Source organism: Oppia nitens, unplaced genomic scaffold (genome assembly GCF_028296485.1).
Source record: "Oppia nitens isolate AA-2021 unplaced genomic scaffold, nextdenovo-longstitch-racon4-pilon3 scaffold1_pilon_pilon_pilon, whole genome shotgun sequence".
NCBI classification, from domain to species: Eukaryota; Metazoa; Arthropoda; class Arachnida; order Sarcoptiformes; family Oppiidae; genus Oppia; species Oppia nitens.
The window spans coordinates 10,701,337-10,728,162 of NW_026533199.1; the positions used below are offsets into that span (position 1 = coordinate 10,701,337).

The 26,826-nt window shown below is 24.5% G+C and overlaps 6 protein-coding genes across 6 annotated transcripts; 2 read left to right on the forward strand and 4 right to left on the reverse strand.

Moving 5' to 3' along the window:
* The first annotated feature begins 1,465 nt into the window (after nucleotides 1-1,465).
* Nucleotides 1,466-1,973, forward strand: LOC128951390 (suppressor of Mek1-like). The gene is made up of 2 exons (XM_054296639.1): nucleotides 1,466-1,593; nucleotides 1,712-1,973. The coding sequence occupies exons 1-2, from the start codon at nucleotides 1,484-1,486 to the stop codon at nucleotides 1,971-1,973; spliced, it is 372 nt and encodes a 123-aa protein (XP_054152614.1). The 5' UTR covers nucleotides 1,466-1,483.
* A 501-nt stretch (nucleotides 1,974-2,474) lies between these two features.
* LOC128951391 (uncharacterized UDP-glucosyltransferase YojK-like) lies at nucleotides 2,475-4,251 on the reverse strand. The gene is made up of 3 exons (XM_054296640.1): nucleotides 3,750-4,251; nucleotides 2,783-3,529; nucleotides 2,475-2,542 (listed from the first exon to the last, which is right to left on the reverse strand). The coding sequence occupies exons 1-3, from the start codon at nucleotides 4,249-4,251 to the stop codon at nucleotides 2,475-2,477; spliced, it is 1,317 nt and encodes a 438-aa protein (XP_054152615.1).
* Nucleotides 4,252-6,293: 2,042 nt separating this feature from the next.
* Nucleotides 6,294-10,778, reverse strand: LOC128952884 (sodium/hydrogen exchanger 6-like). The gene is made up of 6 exons (XM_054298342.1): nucleotides 10,370-10,778; nucleotides 9,531-9,919; nucleotides 8,940-9,443; nucleotides 8,043-8,366; nucleotides 7,375-7,820; nucleotides 6,294-6,990 (listed from the first exon to the last, which is right to left on the reverse strand). The coding sequence occupies exons 1-6, from the start codon at nucleotides 10,693-10,695 to the stop codon at nucleotides 6,598-6,600; spliced, it is 2,382 nt and encodes a 793-aa protein (XP_054154317.1). The 5' UTR covers nucleotides 10,696-10,778; the 3' UTR covers nucleotides 6,294-6,597.
* A 1,935-nt stretch (nucleotides 10,779-12,713) lies between these two features.
* LOC128952076 (trans-1,2-dihydrobenzene-1,2-diol dehydrogenase-like) lies at nucleotides 12,714-14,004 on the reverse strand. The gene is made up of 3 exons (XM_054297410.1): nucleotides 13,901-14,004; nucleotides 13,058-13,711; nucleotides 12,714-12,972 (listed from the first exon to the last, which is right to left on the reverse strand). Exons 1-3 carry the CDS (start codon nucleotides 13,988-13,990, stop codon nucleotides 12,715-12,717), a joined length of 1,002 nt encoding a protein of 333 aa, XP_054153385.1. The 5' UTR covers nucleotides 13,991-14,004; the 3' UTR covers nucleotide 12,714.
* A 2,309-nt stretch (nucleotides 14,005-16,313) lies between these two features.
* Nucleotides 16,314-18,177, forward strand: LOC128951851 (uncharacterized). Its single transcript, XM_054297134.1, has 2 exons — nucleotides 16,314-16,705; nucleotides 17,225-18,177. The coding sequence occupies exons 1-2, from the start codon at nucleotides 16,324-16,326 to the stop codon at nucleotides 18,142-18,144; spliced, it is 1,302 nt and encodes a 433-aa protein (XP_054153109.1). The 5' UTR covers nucleotides 16,314-16,323; the 3' UTR covers nucleotides 18,145-18,177.
* A 123-nt stretch (nucleotides 18,178-18,300) lies between these two features.
* Nucleotides 18,301-19,611, reverse strand: LOC128951392 (trans-1,2-dihydrobenzene-1,2-diol dehydrogenase-like). Its single transcript, XM_054296641.1, has 3 exons — nucleotides 19,518-19,611; nucleotides 18,654-19,307; nucleotides 18,301-18,558 (listed from the first exon to the last, which is right to left on the reverse strand). Exons 1-3 carry the CDS (start codon nucleotides 19,605-19,607, stop codon nucleotides 18,301-18,303), a joined length of 1,002 nt encoding a protein of 333 aa, XP_054152616.1. The 5' UTR covers nucleotides 19,608-19,611.
* Between the last annotated feature and the right edge of the window lie 7,215 nt (nucleotides 19,612-26,826).

A 26,826-nucleotide genomic window follows, 5' to 3' on the forward strand; every position in this document is an offset into this window, starting at 1 on the left:
TATACCAACCAAATCCAATTGTTCACTAGGTGATTGATCCAGGTCAAGTTTGACTAGGTTATTTTTCAATAAACTTGATAATAGTAAATTTATTTTACTAATTATTACTTGATCACAATCATAATCTAGTCTATAGATTGTAAATTTAGTTAAATTATTTAAAAAATTACTAATTATTATATCAATGTATAATAAGTGACTTATTTTACTAGAATAAAATGATATTATAATGCTTGTAATATTATTTAATAGCAATTTTTTGAATAAATAATTTAATTTTAATATAACATCATCATCATGGTCATCATCATTGATATTTAATTTAATTAAATAATTTATTTCAATAAAATTTTTGTCAAAAATAATTTCCAAATTAGTCTGATGTTTAAATATAAGTCGTTGCCATTGATGACAAACACATTGATATTTGTATGACAAGTCAATAGTTAGATAACTGAGCAATAATTCACATAAATCATCACCAAAACGATCAAACGATTGTCTATCATAGTTATCACACATTATTTTTTAATTGATATAAATTATATGTTAATATTAATTAAAAATTATTAATAATAATAAATAGTTTTATTTAAAAAAGTATATTTTGTAACTGTTAATAATAAAATGTTAATATTAATAGTTAGCAATTTTGTAAAGTATGTTAAATTATTTATTACAATACTAACATGAAATATATCTGTATAGTAAATTACTATATAATTATTTATGTTACCATGGTAAGATATAGCAACATAAAATATAATATATTTTATTAAATAACATTATTGTTGTAATAATTTTGAAATGTTGTAAAAATGTTTTAAATATGTATGTTTTTATTAACTTTTTATATTAAAATAAAATAATTAATACAAAAATATTTTTAAAAAATATTTTTCATAATAAATTATAAAAAAATAAAGTTAAATAATTTTGTTACTTATATTTTATTTGGCTTATTTTATGAATGATAGTTTCTGAAATAAAATTACTTATATACTAATTACTAATTAAAATACTAATTAGTTAACCATATGTTCAATAATTAAAAATAATTAACTGTTTAGAATTTTAAAATTATTTTATTAAAATGTTTTATAAAGTAAATAAATAGCCAATATTTACAAATAGAAAACAAACAATAATAAATAATAAATTTTGAATTACATTGAAATTATTACTAACTCACTAAAAAATTGCTACAAGGTAAAAAAATATGTTAAAGAAATTGTTTTTATCTACATTAATTTTATTATCTGAATTGTCAATTGCAAAAGTAGGTATGTATTGTATTATATATATATATATAAATTTATATAAAAATGTTAAAACATATTTATTCATAATATATATTTATATAACTAATGCAAATATATTGAATTAAGAAAATAAAACTACTGGCACTCATGGTTGTCCATCTGAATTACATCCATTACCAGCTGGTCATCCCTGTGTCAAACACTGTGGTAGTGAACCTGATATGAAGGCTCTGTGCGTCGATAGTGAATGCAAATGTAAACAATTACCCGGATCTTTCATAGACAGTGACGATAATTTTGAAAATGATAATAAAAATCTAACTAAACAACAGTAAGATTTTTTTTGTTTGGAAAAAAAATATTTAATTAATTATCAAATGTAAATTTATTATTATTTATTATTATTTTTTAATATTTATTAATATATGATAATACTTTTTAACTGATAGAGATGAAAACATAGATAATAAAGATGATAATAATAATAATAACCGCAAGAAAATTAAAACCGATAGACAAAAACCTCTGAAACCAAAACGGAACCGAAAATCGGTACTAAACGACAACAAGAAGCGAACCAAAAGCATAACAACTCCGAAACCGAAACCTAAACCTAAAAGGACTGAACGACAAAAACCGAACCGAAAACGCAACTCAAAAACCAAAACTCAGAAACCGGATGAAACCGTAACCGAAACCTCAAATCTATGATAAAATAAAGTTAAAGTTATTTTAATACATTAAAAATATTTTTATAATCCATTTCATAATTAGGATTAGGATTGATAGATATAATTTTGATGATAGACGACATTTGAAAAAACAGATGACAATTGGAGGACAGTTTCAATTTTAGTTAAAATTATTGTTATATATATATATATTTCATAATTTTATTAATATATCATTTTAAATAGTTTTAAATAACCTTAACATTAGTTCATTTCAAATAACTTATTAAAAAAAATAATCTTATAAAAAGTTAGTTTCTTTAAAAATCTACTAATACTATTGATATAATATTTATTAATAATCTAAATAATACATTAATGTTTTTTTAATAAAAAAATTATACATTCTGTTATTTTTTAAAATCTTATTATATATAAATATATAGAAATTTATTATATTTATAATTACTATTATAAAAATATAAAAAAAAGTGAACGACAAATGCATTTCAGGAGATTAGTCACCGGAAAACTGTGTCATTCAACACAAATCGGACGACATTTTTCTCCGAAATGGAGGACGTCTGGCAACACTACCCATAATAATATCTAATCAATAAATTTATTATTAATAAATATATTTTTACAAACAATTTTATAACTGTATAATCTGTATTTTATTTTGAATTTTTTATTAAATTGAATTAACATTGTTGTTGTTGTTATTGTTTTCATCAATTATCTTATGTATAACTAATTTATTAGTCAACTCTTCAATAGATTTATTATTGTTTTGATGTTTATATTTATGAACTAATTTTTCTAAAAGTTGCGGTAATTTTTTCAAACTATTATCCGATTGTATTCTTTGAGAAATTTTCTGCATTTTTTCACGCAATTCATTGTCATTCAAAAGCTTATCAATAGCTGATAATAATATCTTTTCGGAGCACTTGTAGGCATCAAGTCGTATACCGAAACCTTTTTCATGGACTCTCTGTGCGTTATCGTACTGATCGGCAAACAGTGGCATAACTATCATAGGCTTTCCAAAGTATATGGTTTCGTTTAGTGTATTGTTTCCGCCGTGATTTATAACCAAATCAACTAATGGCAAGACTTGTATCTGAGGTACCGATGACTGACCCCACATGTTGTCCGGCAGATCGTACTCATCACCTAACGGCCCCTTTGACACAATAAATCGGTTTCGAGATTTTCCTAATATATTGACCAATCGTTTCATGTTTTCCACATCTACTGCACCCATAGATCCCAATGAAAAAAATATCAGTTTTCCCGGTTTAGTCGACAATTGTTTCGGCAGTTCAAACGGTCGGTGCTTTTCTTTACGCATCAGATTATCAAAACGATACCAATTTTCGGGCAGCGGTCTAATGTCCAGATAGTCCAGTTCCTCGGGATAGCCATATATATTAAGATATTTCGATTCATTGATTAGCGACATTGCCGGTAACGGTGGTAGACCAGTGGCCAACTCGTAGTCGTTAATTTGTTTCCATGTATTATGAATACCTTCAATGTATGCTTCTCTATATGATTGCCATTCACTGTATGGACCGGTTGTCGGTAAACCTAAAAATTAAAAATATATTATAATTTTTTCATTACTAAAAATAAAGCAGTAATAACTACTAATAATTAGAAACTAACAATAATACTGTAATAAACTAATTAGATATTTTTAAGCTAAATTATTTTGATATTATCAAAAAAAAGTTAATAGATATTAAAAATTAAATTAAAATTAAAATCATATAATATAATTGTTTTTAGTAGTTTAGAAAAAACTTGCCTGAAAATGGTGGCGGTGTCCTATTGTCGTGCATTATTGTTAACGGATTACAACTGCATACCAATACCCACGGAATTCCCGATCGGGTAATCGATGTCAACGAAATTATTTGATCGCATACAATGATATCGGGTTGAATGGTGTCAATCGCTTTGGCCAAGTGTTCATCAACATCACGACAGGCCTCAAACATTTCATTGCCGTTATCTTTAAACATAATGACTGCTTTGTCCAACGGTGTGCCGTCGGGTCCTAAAATACCTTTTCGTTTGAGATCCTGTGCATAATATTTGGCCGCATTATTGCCGGCATCTTCGCGACCTTTCAATGTCCAAACTATTTCGCGAATACCGTACGGTTCAAGTTTACCGGTCCACTGATCACTGATGCCAAACGTGATCTCGTGTCCGGCGGCCATCAGCACCTGTGCCATACCGATGGCCGAGTTTACGTGGCCAGTGGCGTCAATCGGCACAAATAATATACGCAATTTTTGTTTCATTATATCGGGTTATAAGTTATTATAAATTATTAGTAAATTATATAATTTTTCTTTCAATAAGTTATCAGTAAATCATAAATTGTAACTTATTATTTCCCAGTGTCTGGAGGTGTGGTATTTATATCATTTATAACCAAAATTGCACTAAAAAAATAGCTTATCATTAAATATAATCTGTATAATAAAATCATAAGATATTTAAGATTATAATTTGTTTGTTAATTACTTGAAATTTTATTTTATTTGTGTATCAAAAATATGATGTTCACGTGAATACACTATATATATATATATATACTGTATATATACAGTGTTTTGCAATAAAATTTACGATATCTAATGTGTTTTTATGTGCCCAAGTGCATTTTTAAAGGTGCATTGAGTACAATATATTTAATATAAACATTAAATTTGAACTCGGTATATTTATCTATAAATTTTACAAACATTCTAAAAATATATATTAATGTTTTATTTTTAATAAAAAAATTTATTACAAATAGATAAATTATTGTAGATTCAGCATAATAAAAAATATCGCATTTATTAAACAAATTATTAAATATACAGTATATAAATTACTAGTATATATATAATTGCTAGTATTTTGATAAGTATACAATATATTTCTATTTTTAAAATTTAAAAAAAGTAAAAATTGAATGTTTAAATGATATACTATAAATTATAGTTGAAGTAAAAGATGATGTTAATTTTATTATTATATTATAGATTATAATTAAGTGTAAACTAAATGTCCGAAACCATTAATTTCCGATTTTTAAATTTTCACAAAAAATTATTATTTCTATATAAAGTTCTAAGATATTTAGGATTATAATTTTTTTCTTATTACTTTATTTTTTTGTGTATCAAAAATATTATGTTTATGTGTATTGTATATACTGTATAAATACTATATAGTATTTTACAATTAAAATATATGAGATCTTATTTTCAATGTGACCAAGTGCAATTTTTAAGTTCAGAAAAATTCAAATAAATTTAAGTATAAAATTGCATATAAACTAAAAATTGATTTCAGTCTATTTATCTGTGAAATTTTATAAACACTTTTTAAAAAAAAAAATATTATAATCATTTATTTAAATTAAATATATAGAGTATTGATAAAATAGTTGCAATAAATTAAGTTAACTTAATTAATGCTTGAAATTGAATTTTATTTATAATTAACAATAAATTACAAATACAACAATAATTATTATATTTAATAATAATATTGGATATTATTATTTTTCATTATAATGAATTTTAATCAACTTTTACAAACTATTAGTTTTATACACATATATTTTAATCACAAGTTGTTCACTAGTTTTAATTTTAATTAATTTTTAAATAATAACATTAGAAATATAACAATTATTTGTAGTCAAAGTTGTTAATACTTTTTATTTCATTCACTTGCTAAAATAATTAGAAATTTAAAAAAAATTAAATTTAAATATAAATAATAAAATAATAGTACCTTTTACTATCAGGTAATTTAATAGCCATTAACATTAAATTTGTTGCATTTAATGCCAGTCCTAAATCCCGATCATTGGGACCACGAGTCTGTGTATATTAAAAATAAATTAATAATAATTAATTGAATTCATTGTAATAAAATCAAAAATATAATTTTTTGTTGTTGTTGATTAACAAGCAATTATAAGCAAAATAAAAATCAATAACATTTTTTTTAATCAAATGATATATTTATATTAAAAAATAATTTACAATATATTATGATTTATATTAATAATTCGTATATTATATAAATAATATGTAAATAATCCAAAATAATAATTTAAAAATAGTAAAAATAATTATTATATTAAATAATTAATATCATGATCACAGTTTCATTAATTAAAATTATTTTGTTTAAATAATAAATTATCAACGCATAGCTCATTCAATAATTTGATAAATTAATATCAATAATAATTATAAAACAATTCAATTTCAAATTAAATTACAAATAATAATAATAATATTAAACATAACAATCTCTAATAATTAGAGTCTAATTATATGTCAATTTAAAAAAAAAACATTATTAAATAATTATAGATTAATTTTAATTAATTTGTGGGTCAAAAATGGGGGTCGAAATTAATTAATTCAATCGGTGGTAAAATTAGGTGGGTGTCAACATAACATGATACTTAAAGTGTGTGTGTGTGGATGTGCAATTTAATAAAATAATTATATCTAAATTGTTTAAATTAAAATTGCAAATAAAAATATTGATAACGATTTTAAATAATTTTTTCCATAAAAAATGCAACTAAAGTAACAAAAAAATAATAATAAAATTATTCAATAAATAAAAATTCAAATAAAAGATGAGTCCAAATGATGTGACGGTTGTATATCATTGTTATCGAGTGGTAAAACCAGTTGACGAACCCTTTGTTGTTGATGTTGTTGTTGTTGTTGCTGTTGATGATTATGGTATACATCCTGATCCCTGTGTTGTGTGTCATTGCCGAGCGGTTTATTATTATTGACACCATTGTTATGTATGTCGACCAGTGTAGTAGGTCTGACCACATCGTTGTTCAAATTGATCGAATTGGTTATGTAGGCACCGGTAGTCATAGTATTAGTGCTCCGCAAGTAATCGGTTGACTGGTATTCAGTTGAATTGTTTCTCATAAACCCTTGTGACCCCTGTTGTTGACCCGATCCGTGAAGTACAAGATCGTCATCGCTATCATTATTGGGCTATAAATTGATAAAATAAAAATTTAAATAATCATTATTTTCAGTTTCTATTAAATATAGAAAATTTGTATAAATAAGTCAAAATTTTAATAAATTAAAACAGAAAATAATATATTTTAATATAATTATAAATTTAATATATTTTTTCTATAATATTAAAATAAACAGTTTATTAATATACAATATATTAAACAATAAAAATATTGTATAATAAACTAATATTTTGAAAAATATTCATTAGTAATAAAACTTAAAAATAACTGTAAAGTATTTCTTAAAATAATAATTTTTATAATATTAACTTAACTAATGGTTTATTTTAGATAATAATAATAAGTGATGTTATTTTATTTTAATTTTTAAAAATTAATTTTTCAAACTTACGTTCCGATGATAGTCATCGGCAGTCATCTGCTGAGTAGTGGTCAGTATGCGAGCCAATGGCAGACAACAGTCGGGCATTGTGTCCATCAGCGACGGTCGCGAATGAGTTAACAAAGGTTTCATAAACCTGACGTCAAAGTTATACCATTTCCTGACTAACCAGGCCTTTTCGTAGGCACTCCTTGTCGGTACATCAGTGGCCAGACCGGGCGATCGCAGATCTTGTGGTGTCTGAGCCGATGCCGACCGGCGCACACCGCTAAACTGTAGCATTTCGTGGTCGGCCTCCTCAACACCGGTCGGCACCCGAAGCTGTTGCAATAGAGCCGGCGTACAGCCGCCGCAAACAATCACTGTTACAATCGATATGAGCGAAGTACTGGTCAGCATCAGCCTTCTAGGCTCTGTTAGGGTGTTCCTTATGGCCAATGCAAAAGCCATGGCACCTGTAGGTCACAGGTAGTAGAGTATATAAAAAAATTAATATTAAACAAATATTTTTTCAAATTAATACAAATGTAATTGTATCATATTTAGGGTATATTTTTTTGTTCAAAACAATTTATATTAGTTTAACTAAAATTATGCAAAAAAATATAATACATTTTGTTTTTGTAAAATTTAAATTTAAATACTAATTAAATATAAAATTAAAATATTGGACTGACCTCTGAGTCCCGAAAAAAACAGCACGTGTTGGAAGTGAAGCGGGATTTTGTTATTACGACCCAAATTCAATACAAACGAAAGGGGATAGACATTCAATGCACGGCCGACGGCTATGGCTATAAAGGCTATCACAATGAATGAGAACGACCAGTAGTGTCGGGGAAATGTAAACATCGAAACACCGATATAAGTGAAAATGAAATTTTCGGCAATAAAATTACACAAAGAAAACAACGATTTGGTCCGCATTCGCGACTCGTCCGACAAATTATTGTACGTATAGTGTGCCTGACATATACCACAAAACAATACCGACACTATGCCTGTATAATAATAGATAAAATAAATTATTATTATTATTATGGACAAAATAATATTATTTTTTCATATAAATTTATACAGATTATATACATTGTATATATATATATATATACAGTATATTAATTAATTTTACATTAAAAAAGATCAATAAAGTAAATCATAATCCATTTCTAATAAGATATTGTAAGATATTTCTATAGACATAAATTACTTTTAATATAAAAATATTATTTATTATTTTAAAAAACAGTTTACAGCTTTCAACTAATTATTTTTTAAAAAAAATATTATATTGTAAACCTTTTATTTATTAACTAGTATTTTAACACTATGTTTCATATTATTTTAATATTATAGTATTTTAATCAGTCTAAATTATCAGTAATTAATATGTATAATTTTGTTAATTAATTATTAAAAAATTAATTAACAAAATTTTAGTAATAAAATATTAAAATTGTAATTAAGATAATAATTTTTATCTCTAGTATAATTCAGTATAAAAAAATTACCAGTAAATCAAATAACAAAAGTTTAGATTATATTTCGATAAAAAAAAATAATTTTGAAATTACCTGAAAGTTCCAGTGCTTCGGCCATCAGAAATGTCGAGTACGACATCAATACAAACAGTGTACTCTCTAATAGCGGAAAATCACATAATTTGGTATATTTGGTGACCAGTGCTGTCAGACAGCCAATACTGGATCCCTGGATGAATGACAGTACAAATATGTAGATAAAGTTACCAAAAGCCCGGCAAACGGCCGTAAAAAAACCAAAATCATAGTGTTTGTCAAACGAGTCGATACTGCCGGCCAGTGTTATGGCAATGGCATCGTTGAGTATGGATTCGCCAAATACTAGTGCATAGACTGTAACGTCTACATGCAAATCATTGAATATGGCCAACACTGTTACCGGATCGGTAGCCGATATGATGGCACCAAAGTATAGACAATCGTTGAACGAAAACTCTTTGAATGTCTCAGACATTATGACTACCAGTAGTTTCATTATGGATCCGACAACAAAACACGATATGGTTGTACCTATAAATGCATAGGTCATGATAGCACCTGTAGGTTAATTGATCAGAAATAAAATTAAAAATATTATTATTATTATATTAATTTGAGTGAAATAATATTATATTAATTATATACCGAGATTGCGGAAAAAGAAACGCCGTTTCAGCGAATAGCCGGCATTGAAGATAATCGGCGGCAATATTATGTTGAAAAAGATTTCCGGGTCAAAGGTCGCCTTATCGGACATCTGTTTGCTATCCGATTTGGTCTTATCAGATGAACCGCTTAGTTCGCCTTTAAATAGGTAGGCATACGTGCGCTTAACAGTCTCGACAATCGGCCTAACAGTGGTATTGTCGTTGCCGTCGTGCGGGTTGTTATTGTTGTTGTTGTGGTCGGCAACTGGTATATTCAATTTGATCCACAGGGCGTCGGGTGGCATAGGAAAGGCTGTACTACTACTGGACGGTGGGTAAGCTGTTGTACCGTTTGAACAGTTGTTTGCCATTGATTCCGGTATAACACTGTTTTGTTTTTTTTGAAACAAATAATAGTTCATAATATTACTGATAATAATGTTTAAAAATAGATATTTAATAAATATTAATGAAAAATAATTATTCATAATAAGAGAATTAGATATTTTAAAATTGTAAAACTATTTTTTTAAAAATAAAAAACAATATAATTTAATTAGTTAATTAATATAGATTAAAAATTTTAATTGAGTATTTTATTATTATTGAATGTTATTATAACTTATACCAAAAAATAATTTTTATTTTCTTTTAAATCCTATTAATTTTATTTTTAAATATTATAATAATAATATATTTATTATTGAAATATTAATTTACAGTATATTAATACAGATATCTTTAAAAAATAAACTTTTTATAATAATTATAACTCGTATATACAATCTATAGGATAATTTGATAGATAATCTCATATATAATAAATAGCGCCCATACCTGAAATGAGTGACCTCACTGTCCTGACCAACGTATCTAATAATGGCACCGACAATCAGTCCGTAGATAATGGCCAGTCCTGTTTCGTGCAGGAACTGTACCCGCCGGTGCTTGAACAGCCAAATGGTACACACCGTCAATATGAGTAACAGTGTATAGACCAATATGTTTAGTGAGTCCAACCGATGCAGTCGTTTAGCTTTTTCATCCTGTCTGATGTCCAACAATGCATAGGCCGACACAATTGATGGCAATACTACTGTCACCAATACTAGCAGATTCACCATCAGGTGTATAGGTTTCCTCCAATGTGTTATATTTGACATTTTTTTTGACAATTGTTTGTTTGATGCGCTTGTATGTAGTTTTTTGTATGTGTGTGTGTGGAGATGCGGGTGATTCCCGTTAATAATCCGTTACAATATATTATTATATAAAGTATTATTATTATTAATAATAATATATTAAATAATTATTATATTATAAACTATACTATAGACTATAGTATAGAATATTTTTTTTTGAGATATTATTTATATATAATATATATCACAGAATATTCGCAGATTAATAACAATTATAATTAAGTTTAACTAAAATAATTAAAAACACAATTAAAATATAATTATTTGACAATAACAAAAAATGACTAATTTTTTTACAATTTGTAATTTAGTTAAGTTGTTAAAAAATATGATATATATTATTATTATTTTTGACTGAATATGATATATATATTATTATTAATGATATACAATATTTTCACAATATTAGTATTATTATTAGTAGTAGTAGTAATGCAATGAATACTATTAATAATAAGCAAATAATATGACTTGTAATAAATATTATATATATATATATTTTGCTGTAATTTGAGACACAATATATAGTTGTCTATACTAATAATATTATTAATTTATTATTACTATTATTATTATTATTATTAAATATGAGATCTCAGCAAAAAACCAAATAACACATTAAATAAAAAAAAATTTACATTTTTTATTTGCAAAAAAATAAATAAATTGTCAATGATAAAATATATTGAATATATTTTTTTACGATGTGCCAATCATTATTATTATTATTATTATTATTATTATATATGTAGCATGTTACATTTTATGGCTTTAATAATAATACTAAAATTACATATATAGACATTGATACAATTTGTTATATATATATATATAGTAATGTTAATTATAATTAATTACTTATTACCCAGATGATAATTTTGTATTATTATTATTGATGATGATAATAATATTTGCTGACAACAAGTTTACGCCCCCCTCCTATATCTCAGGGCAAACCAAATATGATATATTGACCGCTAATTTATTATTATGGGTCTCTCAATATGTGCTAATAATAACACAAATTATATAACACAACAACAATAATACTGTATATTACATAGTATTCATAATATACAGTACAGTACTGTACACTAAATAATATACACTTAGAGAGTGGCGTGAGTTTAGTTTACGGGTCGCCGCATAACAACATCAAACAATATGATATTTGAACATGATCAATTTTTTATTCAGCAAAATTATTATTATTATTATTAAATAATATTTCCAAATATGTCACAAATGTAATAATAATTGTTTATGACGTTTAAATATAAATATGTGTATGCTGAAATATTACTGTAATAAATTTTTTAGTTTTTTTTATTTTAGTTAACTAGTCAACAATATTTTGTTGTTATTTTGTTTTTCATCCAAAAACTAAATGATAACTAAATATACACAACGTATATATACAGTATGTGTGATATAATACTGTATGTAATTTAAATCAATAATATAAAATGCAATACTTTATGCATAAACACATACATACTGTACATACAGTATTAATACTGTACTAAAATATAAACAAACCGTATAGTAATATACAGTACCCGTACTGTATATGACTCATAAAATTGATGTAATAATACGGTATTTTTATGTTACAGTACAATACCAATGTATAGCATAAATTACGTGGGCTAAAATTATTTTTTAGCATGCTAAATTTATTTAAAAATTTTTAAAATGTACTGGCACTTTGGCTTAGTTTTTTTTAAAATTAAAAAATATTGAAAAAATAAAAATAACATGCGATTTTTTCCTAATTAATTATTTACCTATTTAATCGTATGAATTTTTATATAGTTGCTTTTAATATAAGTTTTACAGTTTCGAGTTTTAAATAAAAAAAAGTTTTTATATTAATTAGATATATTTAATTAATTATTTATTTGAACTTAATATAAATAATTTTATGATTTCTATATAAAATCAGTTTATATAAAGTTTGAATTAATTTTATTGATCTTCTCAGTCGTCGACATCATACTTGACTCCCACCTGACGGCGCAATTCATCCATAATTTTGGCCAACAGTTGACTGTCCTTATGGGACATCACTCGGCTCTCCAGCGATGATGTGGTCAAACATTTTCGCACTTCAATGGCCTCATACCGGAGTCCGGCACTGTTAAAAAAATTGCACGGTTCGGCCGGTTCAGGCAATGGGAACTCGTAGGCAACGTTATTCAAGTAGACCCTATCAGCGCACCAAAACGGCATCGGTAGCTAAAAATTAAAAAAATAGTATATATATATATATAGTACAGTAGAAAGAAAATATTATTAGATATTTTTGTTTGACATCACTTACCCGTAGCACACCTTTAGTACCGACAATGACTGCCTCGCACGGTAGTTTGACCCGCGAACTGGTCGATATACTGGCTGTACGACCGCCACTGTACTTGAGCGCCGCCACTACACTTTCATCAACACCGTCGGCATTTAGATGGCCGACTGCCCGAATCTCTTCCGGCGCTTCGCCGTTGTAGACCATTTCGATAATATTAATGGCATAGATGCCAATGTCTAGTATGGTTCCGCCTCCCAACACACGTTTGGCCACACGGTCGACTTCAGCTATAGGCATACCAAACGTAACATTAACATACTGGACATCACCGATAACACCGTCGCTAATTGTTTTCATGACAAACTCATACGACGGTAAAAACCTGGACCACAGAGCCTCCATCAGGAATAACCCGGAGCGCCGGGCACTGGCTATCAGCTCATCAGTACCTTTCGAGTTCAATGTCATCGGTTTTTCCACCAACACGTGTTTACCTCTGGCCAGCACACGCTTGGCGGTAGACAAGTGGTGTGGATGTATTGTACCGATGTATACGACCTGAACATCTGGATCATTGGCCAACTCATTGTACGTGCCGTACGCTTTCGGAATGCCGTGCAGTTGTGCAAACTGTTGGGCTGATTGCAGATCACGTGCGGCCACCGCTACTAACTAATGAAAACAATTATTTTGCAAAAAAACATTTTTTATTTGAAAACTACTGTTTTAGATAAGGTATAAAAATATAACTATAAAAGTAAAATATAATTATTATATTTTTAATTATGCATTTATTTAATAAAACTATTAGCTAATTGTTTTCTTAAATTTATAATAGTATTTTTTTTAATAGTTTATTACCTGATGTTCATCTGTAGGCAATGTCCTCAATGCTGATACAAAATCGTGGCTGATTTTGCCGGCACTTAATATACCCCAACGAGTGGCCATTGATTTTATATATTGATATTAATTTTTATTTTTTATATTTAATTAATATTCCAAAAAATATTTAATAGTAAAAACAATTTTTTCCTAAAAGATAACAAACTTATAAATACTGTGATAATAATAAAAAAATAGTGATAATAATTATAGTAAACTTGAAAATAACAATTTTGAAAATTATATATAAAATCAAAATAATTTAATGTATATATAAAAATAAAAAATCAAATTTGATAAAAAACAGGTTTTTTGTTTAAATTAAAAGTTTAATTAACTTTCAGTATTACCGTATATTATTATTTTAAGGCTAATAATAATGACTTCAATAGACAAAAAAATCTTAATTATTTAAATTATTTTTGTTGTTACTTATTATACATACAGTACATAACATGGGAATTAATTTTATGAAATACAGTATATGTTTATTTCATTTATATATATATATATATAGCAACTAATTATCTTTATATTAGCTAAATGTAAACCAAATATTTTGTAATAAATAATTAAAACGCTAAGACTTACCTGTATTTTTAAGTTAAAGTTTGAAATAGTTTGAAATAATAATAATATAATTAACAATTAAACAAATATTTTAGCGATAATTTTTTCCTCTACTAATATATCAAACTAATGTAATTTTAAATGTATTTTACTTTTACATATGTTATTGACACGGTTGAACATTGCAATTATATTACTCATGTTTTTAAAATAATAGATATATTTTTTAATTTTTAAATAATATTATCTAATTTTTAAATGTGATTTTTGAAATTTTGTATAATACATAAATACATAGTATATAAATTATGTATAATTTGATATTACTGTTATCTAATATGTTTAAAATGTGATAAAATTTATTAATATTTTTTATGAATAGTAATATTACTGATTTATTATGTTACTAATATATATATACTATATATATATATTATATATCATTTTTATATATTATATATATTTAATTTTAAATAACTATTAATACAATAATTTATTTTATATTATTTATCGGTCAGACAAATTAAACAATTAAGATATTAAATAATCAAAAATAATTAATTAAATCAATAACTAGACATTTTTAGTCACAAACACACACACACACACACACACACACACACACACATTATATATATATATATTAATCAAAATGTAAATGTATTAATTTTTAAAAAATATTATCTAATTTATATGATTACAAAAAAATATTTGTAAAAATAAAATAAAAATTGTACTTATTGCAATACGTGATAATGCAATAAAATTAACACTAATTTTATTGTTGCTATAATAAAAATAATGTTGTATAATTAAATTGATTTTGTTTGTATTTATATGATATGATATTTTAAATAGTATAATAGTATAATAAAATAGCAACAAATTTATTATTAAATTATATTTTTATTTGTAATAATTTTTACTAAAGAATTATTATTTACATTACACAATGTTATTGTTATATTTATATTAATAAAATAATGTTTATTTATTGCTATATTTAATTATAAGTCTATAAACTAGATTTTTTTATCAATATATTTACTTTTAAATATTAATAAAAACTTACAATATTGAGAAAGAATATATAATTTAAAAAAATAATTTCATTATTTATTATAAATTAATAGATATTAATTTATTAAAATAATTTCTAATAAAACTTTATTTTATTAATCTTATCAAAAAAAAAATAAAAAATATAAACAATGGTATTTATATAGATAAATTACTGTAAACGTAATACAGTTGTTATAGTATTGTTATTTAAATGTAACAAAAATATTTTGATAAAAAATATATTTAATATAATAAATTTATCGTAAATGAGAGCAATAACAACAACAATAATATACTAATTTAATAATAATATGACATTTTTTATATATATTGTAAAATTTATTATATATAAAATATTTTATTATCACACAGACACACACACACACACACACACACACACACACACACACACACACACACATACATACATACATACATACACATAAACTCATATATAAATTTAATATATTTATTGATTATAAACTAACTAATAACAGGTAGACACTGTAGGTATGTGTTGATAAATAATATTATTGTATAATTAAATCACAATTAAATACAAAAATAATAATAGTTTTCTGTTTATTTAATGCTAAGTCATAGATGTCTAATACATAAAAGTTTTTTTTAATAATAAATAATGAATATTATATTTTATGTTATTTTTTTAATGATTACACAAATTGTCAGAAATATTAACTAAATAACTTTAAAAAAAACTTTTATTATTTTGCAAATAAAATATCCACCGGAAAAATATAACAACTATGGGTTTAGACATCAATCGTGCCATACATACGACAATTGACGACCAATTTTTATGCGGCATTTGTTGCGGTATTATTGTCTCCCCGAAAGGTATTGTCAATTGTGGTCATGTTTTCTGTGAACAATGTATTACCGACTGGATTGCAACAAAACACAACTGTCCTCACGATAGAGATATTACCATAGAGTTAGACTGTTTGGACGATGTTTGCGATGACTACTATGAAAGTTATGAACAAATTATGATTAGATGTCAAAACTGGTTGATAGGTTGCGATCATATATTTTCTATCGTTGAGGACAGTGATCATCAAAACGGGTGTCACTTCAATGAAACCTATTATCGCAAATGTAAATGTGGTATTTATGTCGATAAAAAAGGTAAAGTTATTTTTTGTTATTTAATATTAACTTATTAAACTAGACATAAATAAATTAAATGAAAATATTTTTAATTTTATTTTCATAAATAAATATCTGTATTTAGATAATGATAATACTGAATTAAAAATATATAATATTATAATAATTTTTAAATATCAGTTTAATTAACTTAAATGAAATTATTTTTATATTATTTTTAATTTATTTGGTATGAAATTTTAATAATAAAAAATATCTAAAATAAAATCAATAGACATTTATATTTATTTTTTCAATTTTAACTGTTTAAAATATACATAATATTTTATATATTATAGAAATTAAATTTACAGTTTTATAAATTTATATAATCTCTTTGATTTTATGATAAAATATTTTAATTTCTATATATTGTGTGCTAATAACTTTTTTTTAATTAATTTATAATAATAAAAAATTTAAAATAACTTAAATCAAACTCTAATTAGTAACTTATTAATGATTTTTAATTATTTAATTAATTCAAATAAAATTCAGATGAATCTCACAATTGTGTCGATTATCTCAAATGTGAACTCAAGAGACTTAACATTAATCACACAAAAGCCGAACTATTGATCAGTGAATTACAGCTCAAACTGTTGTATACAATGAATGAATGTCTGAAATTGAGAAACCAATTGATTGATACAAACACTGGACATCAGATATCATTGCTGCCAGAAATGCCTATCGATTGTATACCAGAAGCCAAACAACTGATGGATGCACTCAAAGAGGTCAAAGTGGTTAACAGTTCAGAAGTCGAGCAAACATTACTGGCCATCGATAGACAATTGTTTTGTCCGCCAAATGTCGACACCGATATTGATGTCAATTCGCCGATAATTTACGGCACAATACTTGAGTTACTGTTGGAAACTTTACAACAAAGAAAACAGCAGTCATCATCATCGTCAGCAGCAGCAGTATCGGCACCGGTAGGCATACTAGAAATTGGATGCTCGACCGGCTATTTGTCAGTATGTATGGCATATATGTGTCAGTTGGCCGACATTGACTACCGGATTGTAGCCATAGATGACTGTCCAAAGCTTGTAAACTATGCCCAAAACAATCTGAGCGACATATTTGCACAATTAATCAATGAATGCGATGAGAAAATAAAATTTTTATATTATGACGGTTCGGATGACACACTACCCGACCAAAGTGAGGACACATACGATATCATACATTTGGGTCGTAGTGTTGATGAGTTGCCGCACGAAATGATCGCTCGTCTTAAGTGTTCGGGACGTATGACTGTTGCCATCAGTGGTGATAGAGATAAGACACAACAACAACAACAGCTACAAGAGTTGATCACAATAGACAAGTCCAGTGACGGACAGTTGCGTCGCCGAAAGCACTGTAATGTCTGGTTTAGACCGTTGTTTGATACGGAGTGTCAATAGATTTTTCATTATAATTAATATTTTTTTATTATTAATATTTGAGTTTTCTTTGAGTTATCATATGTTTTCTATATTACGGTAATTAATTAAATTATCAGTTTTTTTTTAAAAATAAAAGTATATTTTTAATTAAATTTCTTTATTTTATTGATTCTTTCAGTCGTCGACATCATACTTGACTCCCACCTGACGGCGCAATTCATCCATAATTTTGGCCAACAGTTGACTGTCCTTATGTGACATTACTTGACTTTCCAACGATGATGTGGTCAAACATTTTCGCACTTCAATGGCCTCATACCGGAGTCCGGCACTGTAATAGAAATTGCAAGGTTCGGGCAATTCGGGTAACGGGAACTCGTAGGCCACGTTATTCAAGTAGACCCTATTGACGCACCAAAATGGCATCGGTATCTAAAAATTTTGTTAATAAGAAATGTATAGATAGTATTGTAGAAAAAAATAAAATATTAATATATTATTAGATATTTTTGTTTGACATCACTTACCCGTAGCACACCTTTAGTACCGACGATGATTGCCTCACACGGCAGTTCAACACGCGAATTGGTCGATATACTGGCCGTACGGCCGCCACTGTACTTAAGCGCCGCCACCACACTTTCATCAACACCGTCGGCATTCAGATGGCCGACTGCCCGAATCTCTTCCGGTGTTTCGCCGTTGTAGACCATTTCGATAATATTAATGGCATAGATGCCGACGTCAAGTATAGTTCCGCCGCCTAACACACGTTTGGCCATACGATCGACTTCGGCCATCGGCATACCGAACGTAACATTAACGTACAGAACATCCCCGATAACACCATCGGTAATTGTTTTCATGACAAACTCATACGACGGCAAAAACCTGGACCACAGAGCCTCCATCAGAAATAGTCCGGAGCGCCGGGCACTGGCTATCAGCTCATCAGTACCTTTCGAGTTCAATGTCATCGGTTTTTCGACCAATACGTGTTTACCACCGGCCAGCATAAGTTTGGCAGTAGACAAGTGGTGTGGATGTATTGTACCGATATAGACGACTTGGATGTCGGGATCATTGGCCAACTCATCGTAAGTGCCGTACGCTTTTGGAATGCCGTGCAGTTGTGCAAACTGTTTGGCCGATTGCAGGTCACGCGCGGCCACCGCTATTAACTAATGAAGACAATTATTTTATAAAAATAAATAAAATAAAAATGCATTTTTAAAAATAGTTTTTTTTATATAAAACTATATTTATAGTTAGTTAAACATAATTATAACATTAGTTTTGTACACTTTTGCATAATTTTTGCATAAATTTCATTTTATTTTTAACATAAATTATATTTATATATATATATATTTTTAAAAATATTTTATTACCTGATGTTCATCTGTAGGCAATGTCCTCAATGCTGATACAAAATCATGACTAATTAAACCGGCACTTAATATACCCCAACGAGTGGCCATTAATTTTGTCTAATAAATTATTAATCACTTATACAGTACTTATACATTTACTCTTAAAATTATAAAAACAAAATTACAACAATAGCAATTGAAAATAGCAATTTTATGAAAATTAATAAAAATGAAACTAATTATATTTAAAGGTTATAAATGTTTTAACAAAATGTAAATAACTATTTTAAATATTTTTTTTTATTTGTATTATTGTATGATTAATAATGTTTGTAAAAATAAAATAAAAATTGTAGTAATATTGGAATTCGTGATATTGCATTTAAATTAACAATAATTTATTTGCTATTATAAAATAATGTTGAATAATTATATTGATATTGTTTGTATTTGTTTGATATGACATTTAAAATAGTTAAATAAAATAGCAACATATTTAACATCAAAAGTATTATATTTTTATTAATAATAATTTTAATTAAACAAAATTGCTATTTGCATTTTATTATTTAAACTAATATACATTATATAATATATATATATACATATAAAACAGTATAAAATTGATTTTTCAAATAATAGATTTGATTATATTTTGCCTAATTTAATTTATTAATTATTTTAATTGTAATTGTTGTAATACAGTAACTAACAATACTCTAATAGTTAGAAAAATACATTTAAATAACAATAAATTTATCATTCATTAACATAATTAATTATTTCAATAATAAATTGCATTATTATTAAGTAAATAAATTATAACAATAGAAATAATAAACTTTGAACTTTGTTTATATCTATAAGTATTTATATAATAATAAAAAAATATTAGATATCTAACCCACGCTATTTATATACAGGTATATTAACCAATAAGAAAAAATTATTTAAGCATTAGAAACTAGATAATTTTGATTAAAATAATTTGACCAATCAGAGTATAGTATGATTTCAGGTAAACATGTGTTGCAAAATCGATTTGCAATTTAAAACTAAATGATGAGTTAAATGTTGTAATCTAAGTGTCGAGCTATTGGTTGAATTGTCTAATAGAAATGGTATATAAATATGAATCTTAATTAGACTTAATAGTCAATAACAAAATTCAGTATTAAATGTTCACTTATTACTGTATTATAAGTCAAATACAATTAATTAATTAAATATTATATTTTATTTTAAATATAATTTTTGATATTGTTTTTTAAATCTGAAAATATTCGTAAACACAATGCCCTACGGAACTGAAGATTCAACTATTGAAGACTTGTCGGGAATCTCGGGTTCGGGAGATAATACTGTGACCGATAGTGGAGAAACGGGACGATACGGTGATGGAGACTTTGCACCGGGAAATTAATTTTCTTAAAATCGACAAATTTATAATTGTTTATTACATTAATATAATATAAATTTTGTTACATTTTAAGACAATTATTTTAATATATTAACTTAATTTGACTAATTTTTATTATAGTAATTTATTATAGTATTTTAACAGTATTATTTTGTATTAATTAAATATTTATTTATTAAAATCATTAATTAATAATATTATTATTATTAACTGTTTTAGCTGATTTGATTGATTTATCGCTAATTTTTTACATATATATACAAAATAAACTGTATTTTTATATTAATTGTTCAATTCTATTGTAATCAATTAAATAAAAATAAATTATTTGATTTAAATAAATTCATTATTTTTATATTGATAATTATTTTTGATAATGTAATTATACATTACGGTTAATTACGGTATATAAAATTATATAGACATTTATAAGTAAATGAATTTTAACAAAAAAAACACAGTTTTTTAAACTTAAGTTTAACTTAAATATCTATAATAATGTGAATAAATGTATGTTTGTTAGTAATTTGTGTTTTATACACACAATTTAATTTAATATTTATTTTATAAATGTATTTGTATACTTTATGTTTGATTTTTTTTTGTCTATTTTTTAGATTTTAAAATAATTATTATACAAATATAGCATAATATAATACAATAATAATAATAATTAATAAATTTTTAATTTATTTTTATTAAATCATATATTAAATAATATAAGTTGTTTTAATCAAGAATTTTATATTAATATAATTAGTTGATAATAAATAATTAATTTCTAATATTAATGATATAATAATTATATAAACATTATGCACAAAGATATTATTAAAAAATACAATATATATTGTTACTAATATATTGCACAATAAAATTAAATTATGATTAAATAATCTTATTTTTATTAATTAATTAAAAAAACTTTGTACTTTGTTGATAAAACATCATAAGTATTTAAATGATAAATTACCTACGCTAATTATATATTAACCAATAAAAATGTATTATTTAGACATTAGAAACTAGATAAATTAATGAGTCAAAAACAATTTGACCAATCACAGTGAACCATAGATTTCAGGTAAACATGTGTTGCAAAATCAATTGGCAATTTAAAAGTAATTGTTGAGTCAAATGTTGTAATCTAAGTGTCCAGTGATTGGTTGAATCGTCTAATAGAAAATAGCATATAAACCATGAAAGAAATTAATATTATTAATAACAAAAAAATCAGTATTAATTTTTACTTATTTTATTTATTACTGTATTTAAACATAAAAAAATACAATCAATTAATAAAAATTGTGTTTTTCTTTCAATTTTAAATACAAATTATTAATTTGTTTTTTTAACTAAATATTAAATTTATAAACACAATGCCTTACGGAACTGAAGATTCAACTATTGAAGACTTGATGGGTATCTCCGGTTCGGGAGATAATACTGTGACCGATGTTACCGAAACGGGACGACCCGGTAATGAAGACTTTGAATCGGGAAATTGATTTTCCAATAATCAACAACAATAACACCAATTAATTGTATATTACATTAAACTTTGTTATTAAATACATTAAATTATTTAAATATTTTATTATATTAATTTCATTTAGTTTATGTTTTTTATAGTCATTTATTTATTTTTTGAATTTTTTTTTATTAATCAACAGTATTATTCTGTATTAATTATGTAACTATTTATTTATTTAAAATAATTAATTGTTTTATAATGCAGTAAACATTATGAATTTAATTAAAAATCATTAAAAATTACTATATATATATATATATATATATATATATATATATACATAAAACTGTATTTTTATATAAATTATCTAATCAATAAAATAATAATAAAATATATCTTTAACAACCTAAAATTAACTTAAATATATGGAATGTTGAGTTAAGGTAAGTAAATGTGTTTTTGTTAATAAAATGTATTTTATTTAAATAATTACATTTTTATTTTTTTATTTTTTTTAACTAACTTTATAAAAATTTAAATTTACTGTACAGTTTAAATTTAATTTTAAAATAATTTTTATACATCAACAACATAATAAAAAATAACTTTGTATTTTTATATTTAAATTTAAAAAAATGTTTAAATAATTATAGTAAAAACTTATTTTTCCAATATGTCAAATATGTTATCATTGTTTTTTATTTTATTAAATTATATATTATGTAATATATAATAATTTAAATTTAATGCGAATTCTTTTTTATATCAATATTATTATATAATGATAACTATTTAACTAAAATAATTAGTTACTAATATTGATAATTCACATTATATATATTAGTATTTACATTATTAAAAAATATTATAAAAAATAAAGTACTGAATGTAAATAATATACAGTATTAAAAAATAAAATTACACAATGATTGTGTAATTATATTTTTACACTAAAACATTAACAACAAAAAACTTTGCACTTTGTTTGATAAATTATAAGTATTTAAATGATAAATTACCTAATCTAATTATATATTAACCAATAAAAATGTATTATTTAGACATTAGAAACTAGATAAATTAATGAGTCAAAAACAATTTGACCAATCACAGTGAACCATAGATTTCAGGTAAACATGTGTTGCAAAATCAATTGGCAATTTAAAAGTAATTGTTAAGTCAAATGTTGTAATCTAAGTGTCGAGCGATTGGTTGAATCGTCTAATAGAAATGGTATATAAATATGATCCCAATTAGACTTAATAGTCAACAACAAAATCAGTATTAAATGTTCAATTATTACTGTATTATAATATAAATATATAAATTTATTTATTAGAAATATTTTATTTTAAATATAATTTTTGATATTGTTTTTTAAAACCTGAAAATATTTCGAAAACACAATGCCTTACGGAACTGAAGATTCAACTATTGAAGACTTGATGGGTATCTCCAGTTCGGGAGATAATACTGTGACCGATGTTACCGAAACGGGACGACCCGGTAATGGAGACTTTGGATCGGGAAATTGATTTGATGTTATAAATAATTGTATTTTTTATAATCTATATTATTTTGTTTGTTATATCTAATTGAATATTTTATTATATAAAATATAGTGTTCATTATTTATTTTATTTTTAAAAAATATATTTATTATTTAAAAAACAGTATATTTTTAATATATGTATAACAGTATTATTTATATTATTTTTTTATTAATTTATTTATAGAACTTAAAAAATTATTATTTTATTTCAAATATTTTTGTTATATCTAATTTCAGATTAATATTTTAGTTATAAACTCGTAATTATAATAATTAACAAATTGTAGTTTAATTCATAAATAATTTGAAATATTACAATAAATATAACTATTTTTTTTATATCAATTCTGAGTTATTAATGATTTATTTAATATACGATATTTTCTACTATAAGTTATTGTTTTTATTAGATAAACAAAATGATTGTCATTTATTCTTACTTAATATGAATTTCATATTATGAAATGTATTTTTTTAAACAAACTGTAATTTATTATTTAATTTACTTTTTTATTTTTTAAATAATTATATAAACTTGAATAAATAGAATGAGAAACCCAGGATCATTTAAATTAAATTATATTTTATTAAATTTATATTATTATAATAAATAGAAAATAATTTATAATTATCATAAAAAAATTAAATGAATAACTAATAGTAGTTAATTTGATTTTATCGCTATCTTAAACTAGTCCACCCCAGTTATACATTATACCGCCATCAACAACAAGATTGGCACCGGTAATAAACGATGACTGATCACTGGCCAAAAATGTCACTCCCTGTGCAATGTCGATGGGTTGGCCCAACCGTTTCAATGGTATCCGGGCTATAAATCTATTGTACATTTCCGGATCTTGTAAATCGGTCATAGCTATACCGGGACTATAAATGTTTTATATACACAGAAAATAAATTAAATATAAATGTTTAATAATAATAATTATATACATATAATGTAAAAATCTATAAGAAAATAAAAATTGTTGTCTACTTAATAGCATTGACCCGTATATTGGGTCCCAATTCTAGTGCCAACACACGGGTCATGATATCGACACCGGCTTTGGACACACCGAAAGCTAATGTAAATTTTGTCTATAAATTTAATAATAATAATAATTAAAAACTATTATGTTATAAATAAATTTAATTATATCATTTAATTTAATGTAATGTCTGACTGTACAGTACATACCGGTACCATTATGCTCGATGTGCTAATGATTGTGCCGTTAGTTTTTTGTAGATAAGGCACCGAAAGATAGCTAAGCTGAACGTATGGTCTCAAATTGACAGCCATTACCTTATCAAATGTCGACATAAATTTGCTATCATTTACCGATGCAAACGCTGAAATACCGGCGTTGTTGACCAACACATCTAACTTTCCGTACGTAACGATTGTTTTGTTTAACAAATCAGTTAATTGTCTGTCATTAGATACGTCGGCCAACACTTGTAACGGCTATTATATGATATATATAGGATTAAAATTACTAAATTATTTTTTTTTTATATTTTTTACAAACCTTCAGTTTATTTGGCGATAGATTTTGGCATTCATTGGCCACTCGTTGTATTTCTGTAGCGTTTCTACCGGTGACCACTACATTGGCACCCAATTGAGCAAACAGTTTGACAATTGCAGCACCGATACCACTGCTCGAGCCAGTAGTCAATACAACTTTATCGGTAAAATTATATGACTTTTTCGGGTCAAATTGTAATTTAGCCGTTTGCCGGACTCTACGTTTGGCACCGTTTAGAGCACCGATGCATAAGACAAGTATTACTAAAATAGCAAATGATTTCATATTTTATAATTAAATTAATATAAAAAACTACTTTTAACTAATAATTATTAATTAATAATAATTAATAATAATTAAAATAAAGTGAATTTTAAATGTTTATAGTTTTAAGTAAATGATTAGTTTTCTATTTGCTTAAAATGTGATAATTAGTGTTTTATGTTACTAAAAGTGTCCAGTATTTATAGTTGAGAAAAATATGATTATTTATTTTTTATTAGTACAGTTATGTTATTTATAGTTGGACTAATTTGCACTATTTATTTTTTATATCTAACATATATTATATATAAGTATATTAAGATATTAATTAAATAAACAGGTAAAAGCTATTTAAAAATTATATCAATATTTGATATTCAATTAATGTTTTTTAATAATTATTTTACTGTATTTTTAACATTAATGATATGAACTTTAAAAATATAGTATTTAAACCTCTTTTTAATTGTAGGGAATACTAGTGTAGTAATTAAAAAAAAAATATTTTATCTAATCTTATATTTATTTTAAAGAGTGTTAATATTATATGATTGCTTAGTTTAATGAAATTCCTAATATATTGACTTATTATAAGCAAATGATAATTAGCTAACTCTACAAATAGTATTAAATAAACTTATAAACACAAATAAATCTTTTTTTTAAATTAATCATTAATAATATATTTAAGTTTAAAATTATTATTATATTGTAAATATTATAGTAAAGTAAACTAGAATAAATTATTTTTTATTTAAAAATTAGTCATTCAATTTTAATTATTTAATTTAGTTTGAATATGAAAAAAATGTTAAATGACATTTTTAATATATTATTTTTAATTTTTGACATTTAACAGGGTTAATAAAATGTTTAATGACATAAAATATTGTATCATCATCAAATATTATCTAATATTTATATATTAATTGTATTAAAATATTCAGTATATTTTTTATTAAAATAAAAATAACAATTTATATAAATATTAAGTTAAATTTTTCAGTGTATTAGATATTTTTTAAAATAAAAAAATATTATTAGTTTTTATTAATTTATTATGATCATTATGTAACTCTATT

Excerpts from the sequence above, each read along its gene's own strand:
- LOC128951851 (XM_054297134.1), top strand. The coding sequence starts at position 16,324 with ATGGGTTTAGACATCAATCGTGCCATACATACGACAATTGACGACCAA. Across the intron at positions 16,706-17,224 it reads TATTTATGTCGATAAAAAAG|ATGAATCTCACAATTGTGTC; the intron begins GTAAAGTTATTT and ends AATAAAATTCAG.
- LOC128951390 (XM_054296639.1), top strand. The coding sequence starts at position 1,484 with ATGAAGGCTCTGTGCGTCGATAGTGAATGCAAATGTAAACAATTACCC. Across the intron at positions 1,594-1,711 it reads AAAAATCTAACTAAACAACA|AGATGAAAACATAGATAATA; the intron begins GTAAGATTTTTT and ends TTTAACTGATAG.
- LOC128951392 (XM_054296641.1), bottom strand. The coding sequence starts at position 19,607 with ATGGCCACTCGTTGGGGTATATTAAGTGCCGGTTTAATTAGTCATGAT. Across the intron at positions 19,308-19,517 it reads TGCCTACAGATGAACATCAG|TTAATAGCGGTGGCCGCGCG; the intron begins GTAATAAAATAT and ends TGTCTTCATTAG. Across the intron at positions 18,559-18,653 it reads GTACTAAAGGTGTGCTACGG|ATACCGATGCCATTTTGGTG; the intron begins GTAAGTGATGTC and ends CAAAATTTTTAG.
- LOC128952076 (XM_054297410.1), bottom strand. The coding sequence starts at position 13,990 with ATGGCCACTCGTTGGGGTATATTAAGTGCCGGCAAAATCAGCCACGAT. Across the intron at positions 13,712-13,900 it reads TGCCTACAGATGAACATCAG|TTAGTAGCGGTGGCCGCACG; the intron begins GTAATAAACTAT and ends TGTTTTCATTAG. Across the intron at positions 12,973-13,057 it reads GTACTAAAGGTGTGCTACGG|CTACCGATGCCGTTTTGGTG; the intron begins GTAAGTGATGTC and ends TTTAATTTTTAG.
- LOC128952884 (XM_054298342.1), bottom strand. The coding sequence starts at position 10,695 with ATGTCAAATATAACACATTGGAGGAAACCTATACACCTGATGGTGAAT. Across the intron at positions 9,920-10,369 it reads AGTGAGGTCACTCATTTCAG|TGTTATACCGGAATCAATGG; the intron begins GTATGGGCGCTA and ends AAAACAAAACAG. Across the intron at positions 6,991-7,374 it reads CCGATGACTATCATCGGAAC|CCCAATAATGATAGCGATGA; the intron begins GTAAGTTTGAAA and ends ATCAATTTATAG.
- LOC128951391 (XM_054296640.1), bottom strand. The coding sequence starts at position 4,251 with ATGAAACAAAAATTGCGTATATTATTTGTGCCGATTGACGCCACTGGC. Across the intron at positions 3,530-3,749 it reads GACACCGCCACCATTTTCAG|GTTTACCGACAACCGGTCCA; the intron begins GCAAGTTTTTTC and ends TTTAATTTTTAG. Across the intron at positions 2,543-2,782 it reads AAGAATACAATCGGATAATA|ATATTATTATGGGTAGTGTT; the intron begins GTTTGAAAAAAT and ends TTTATTGATTAG.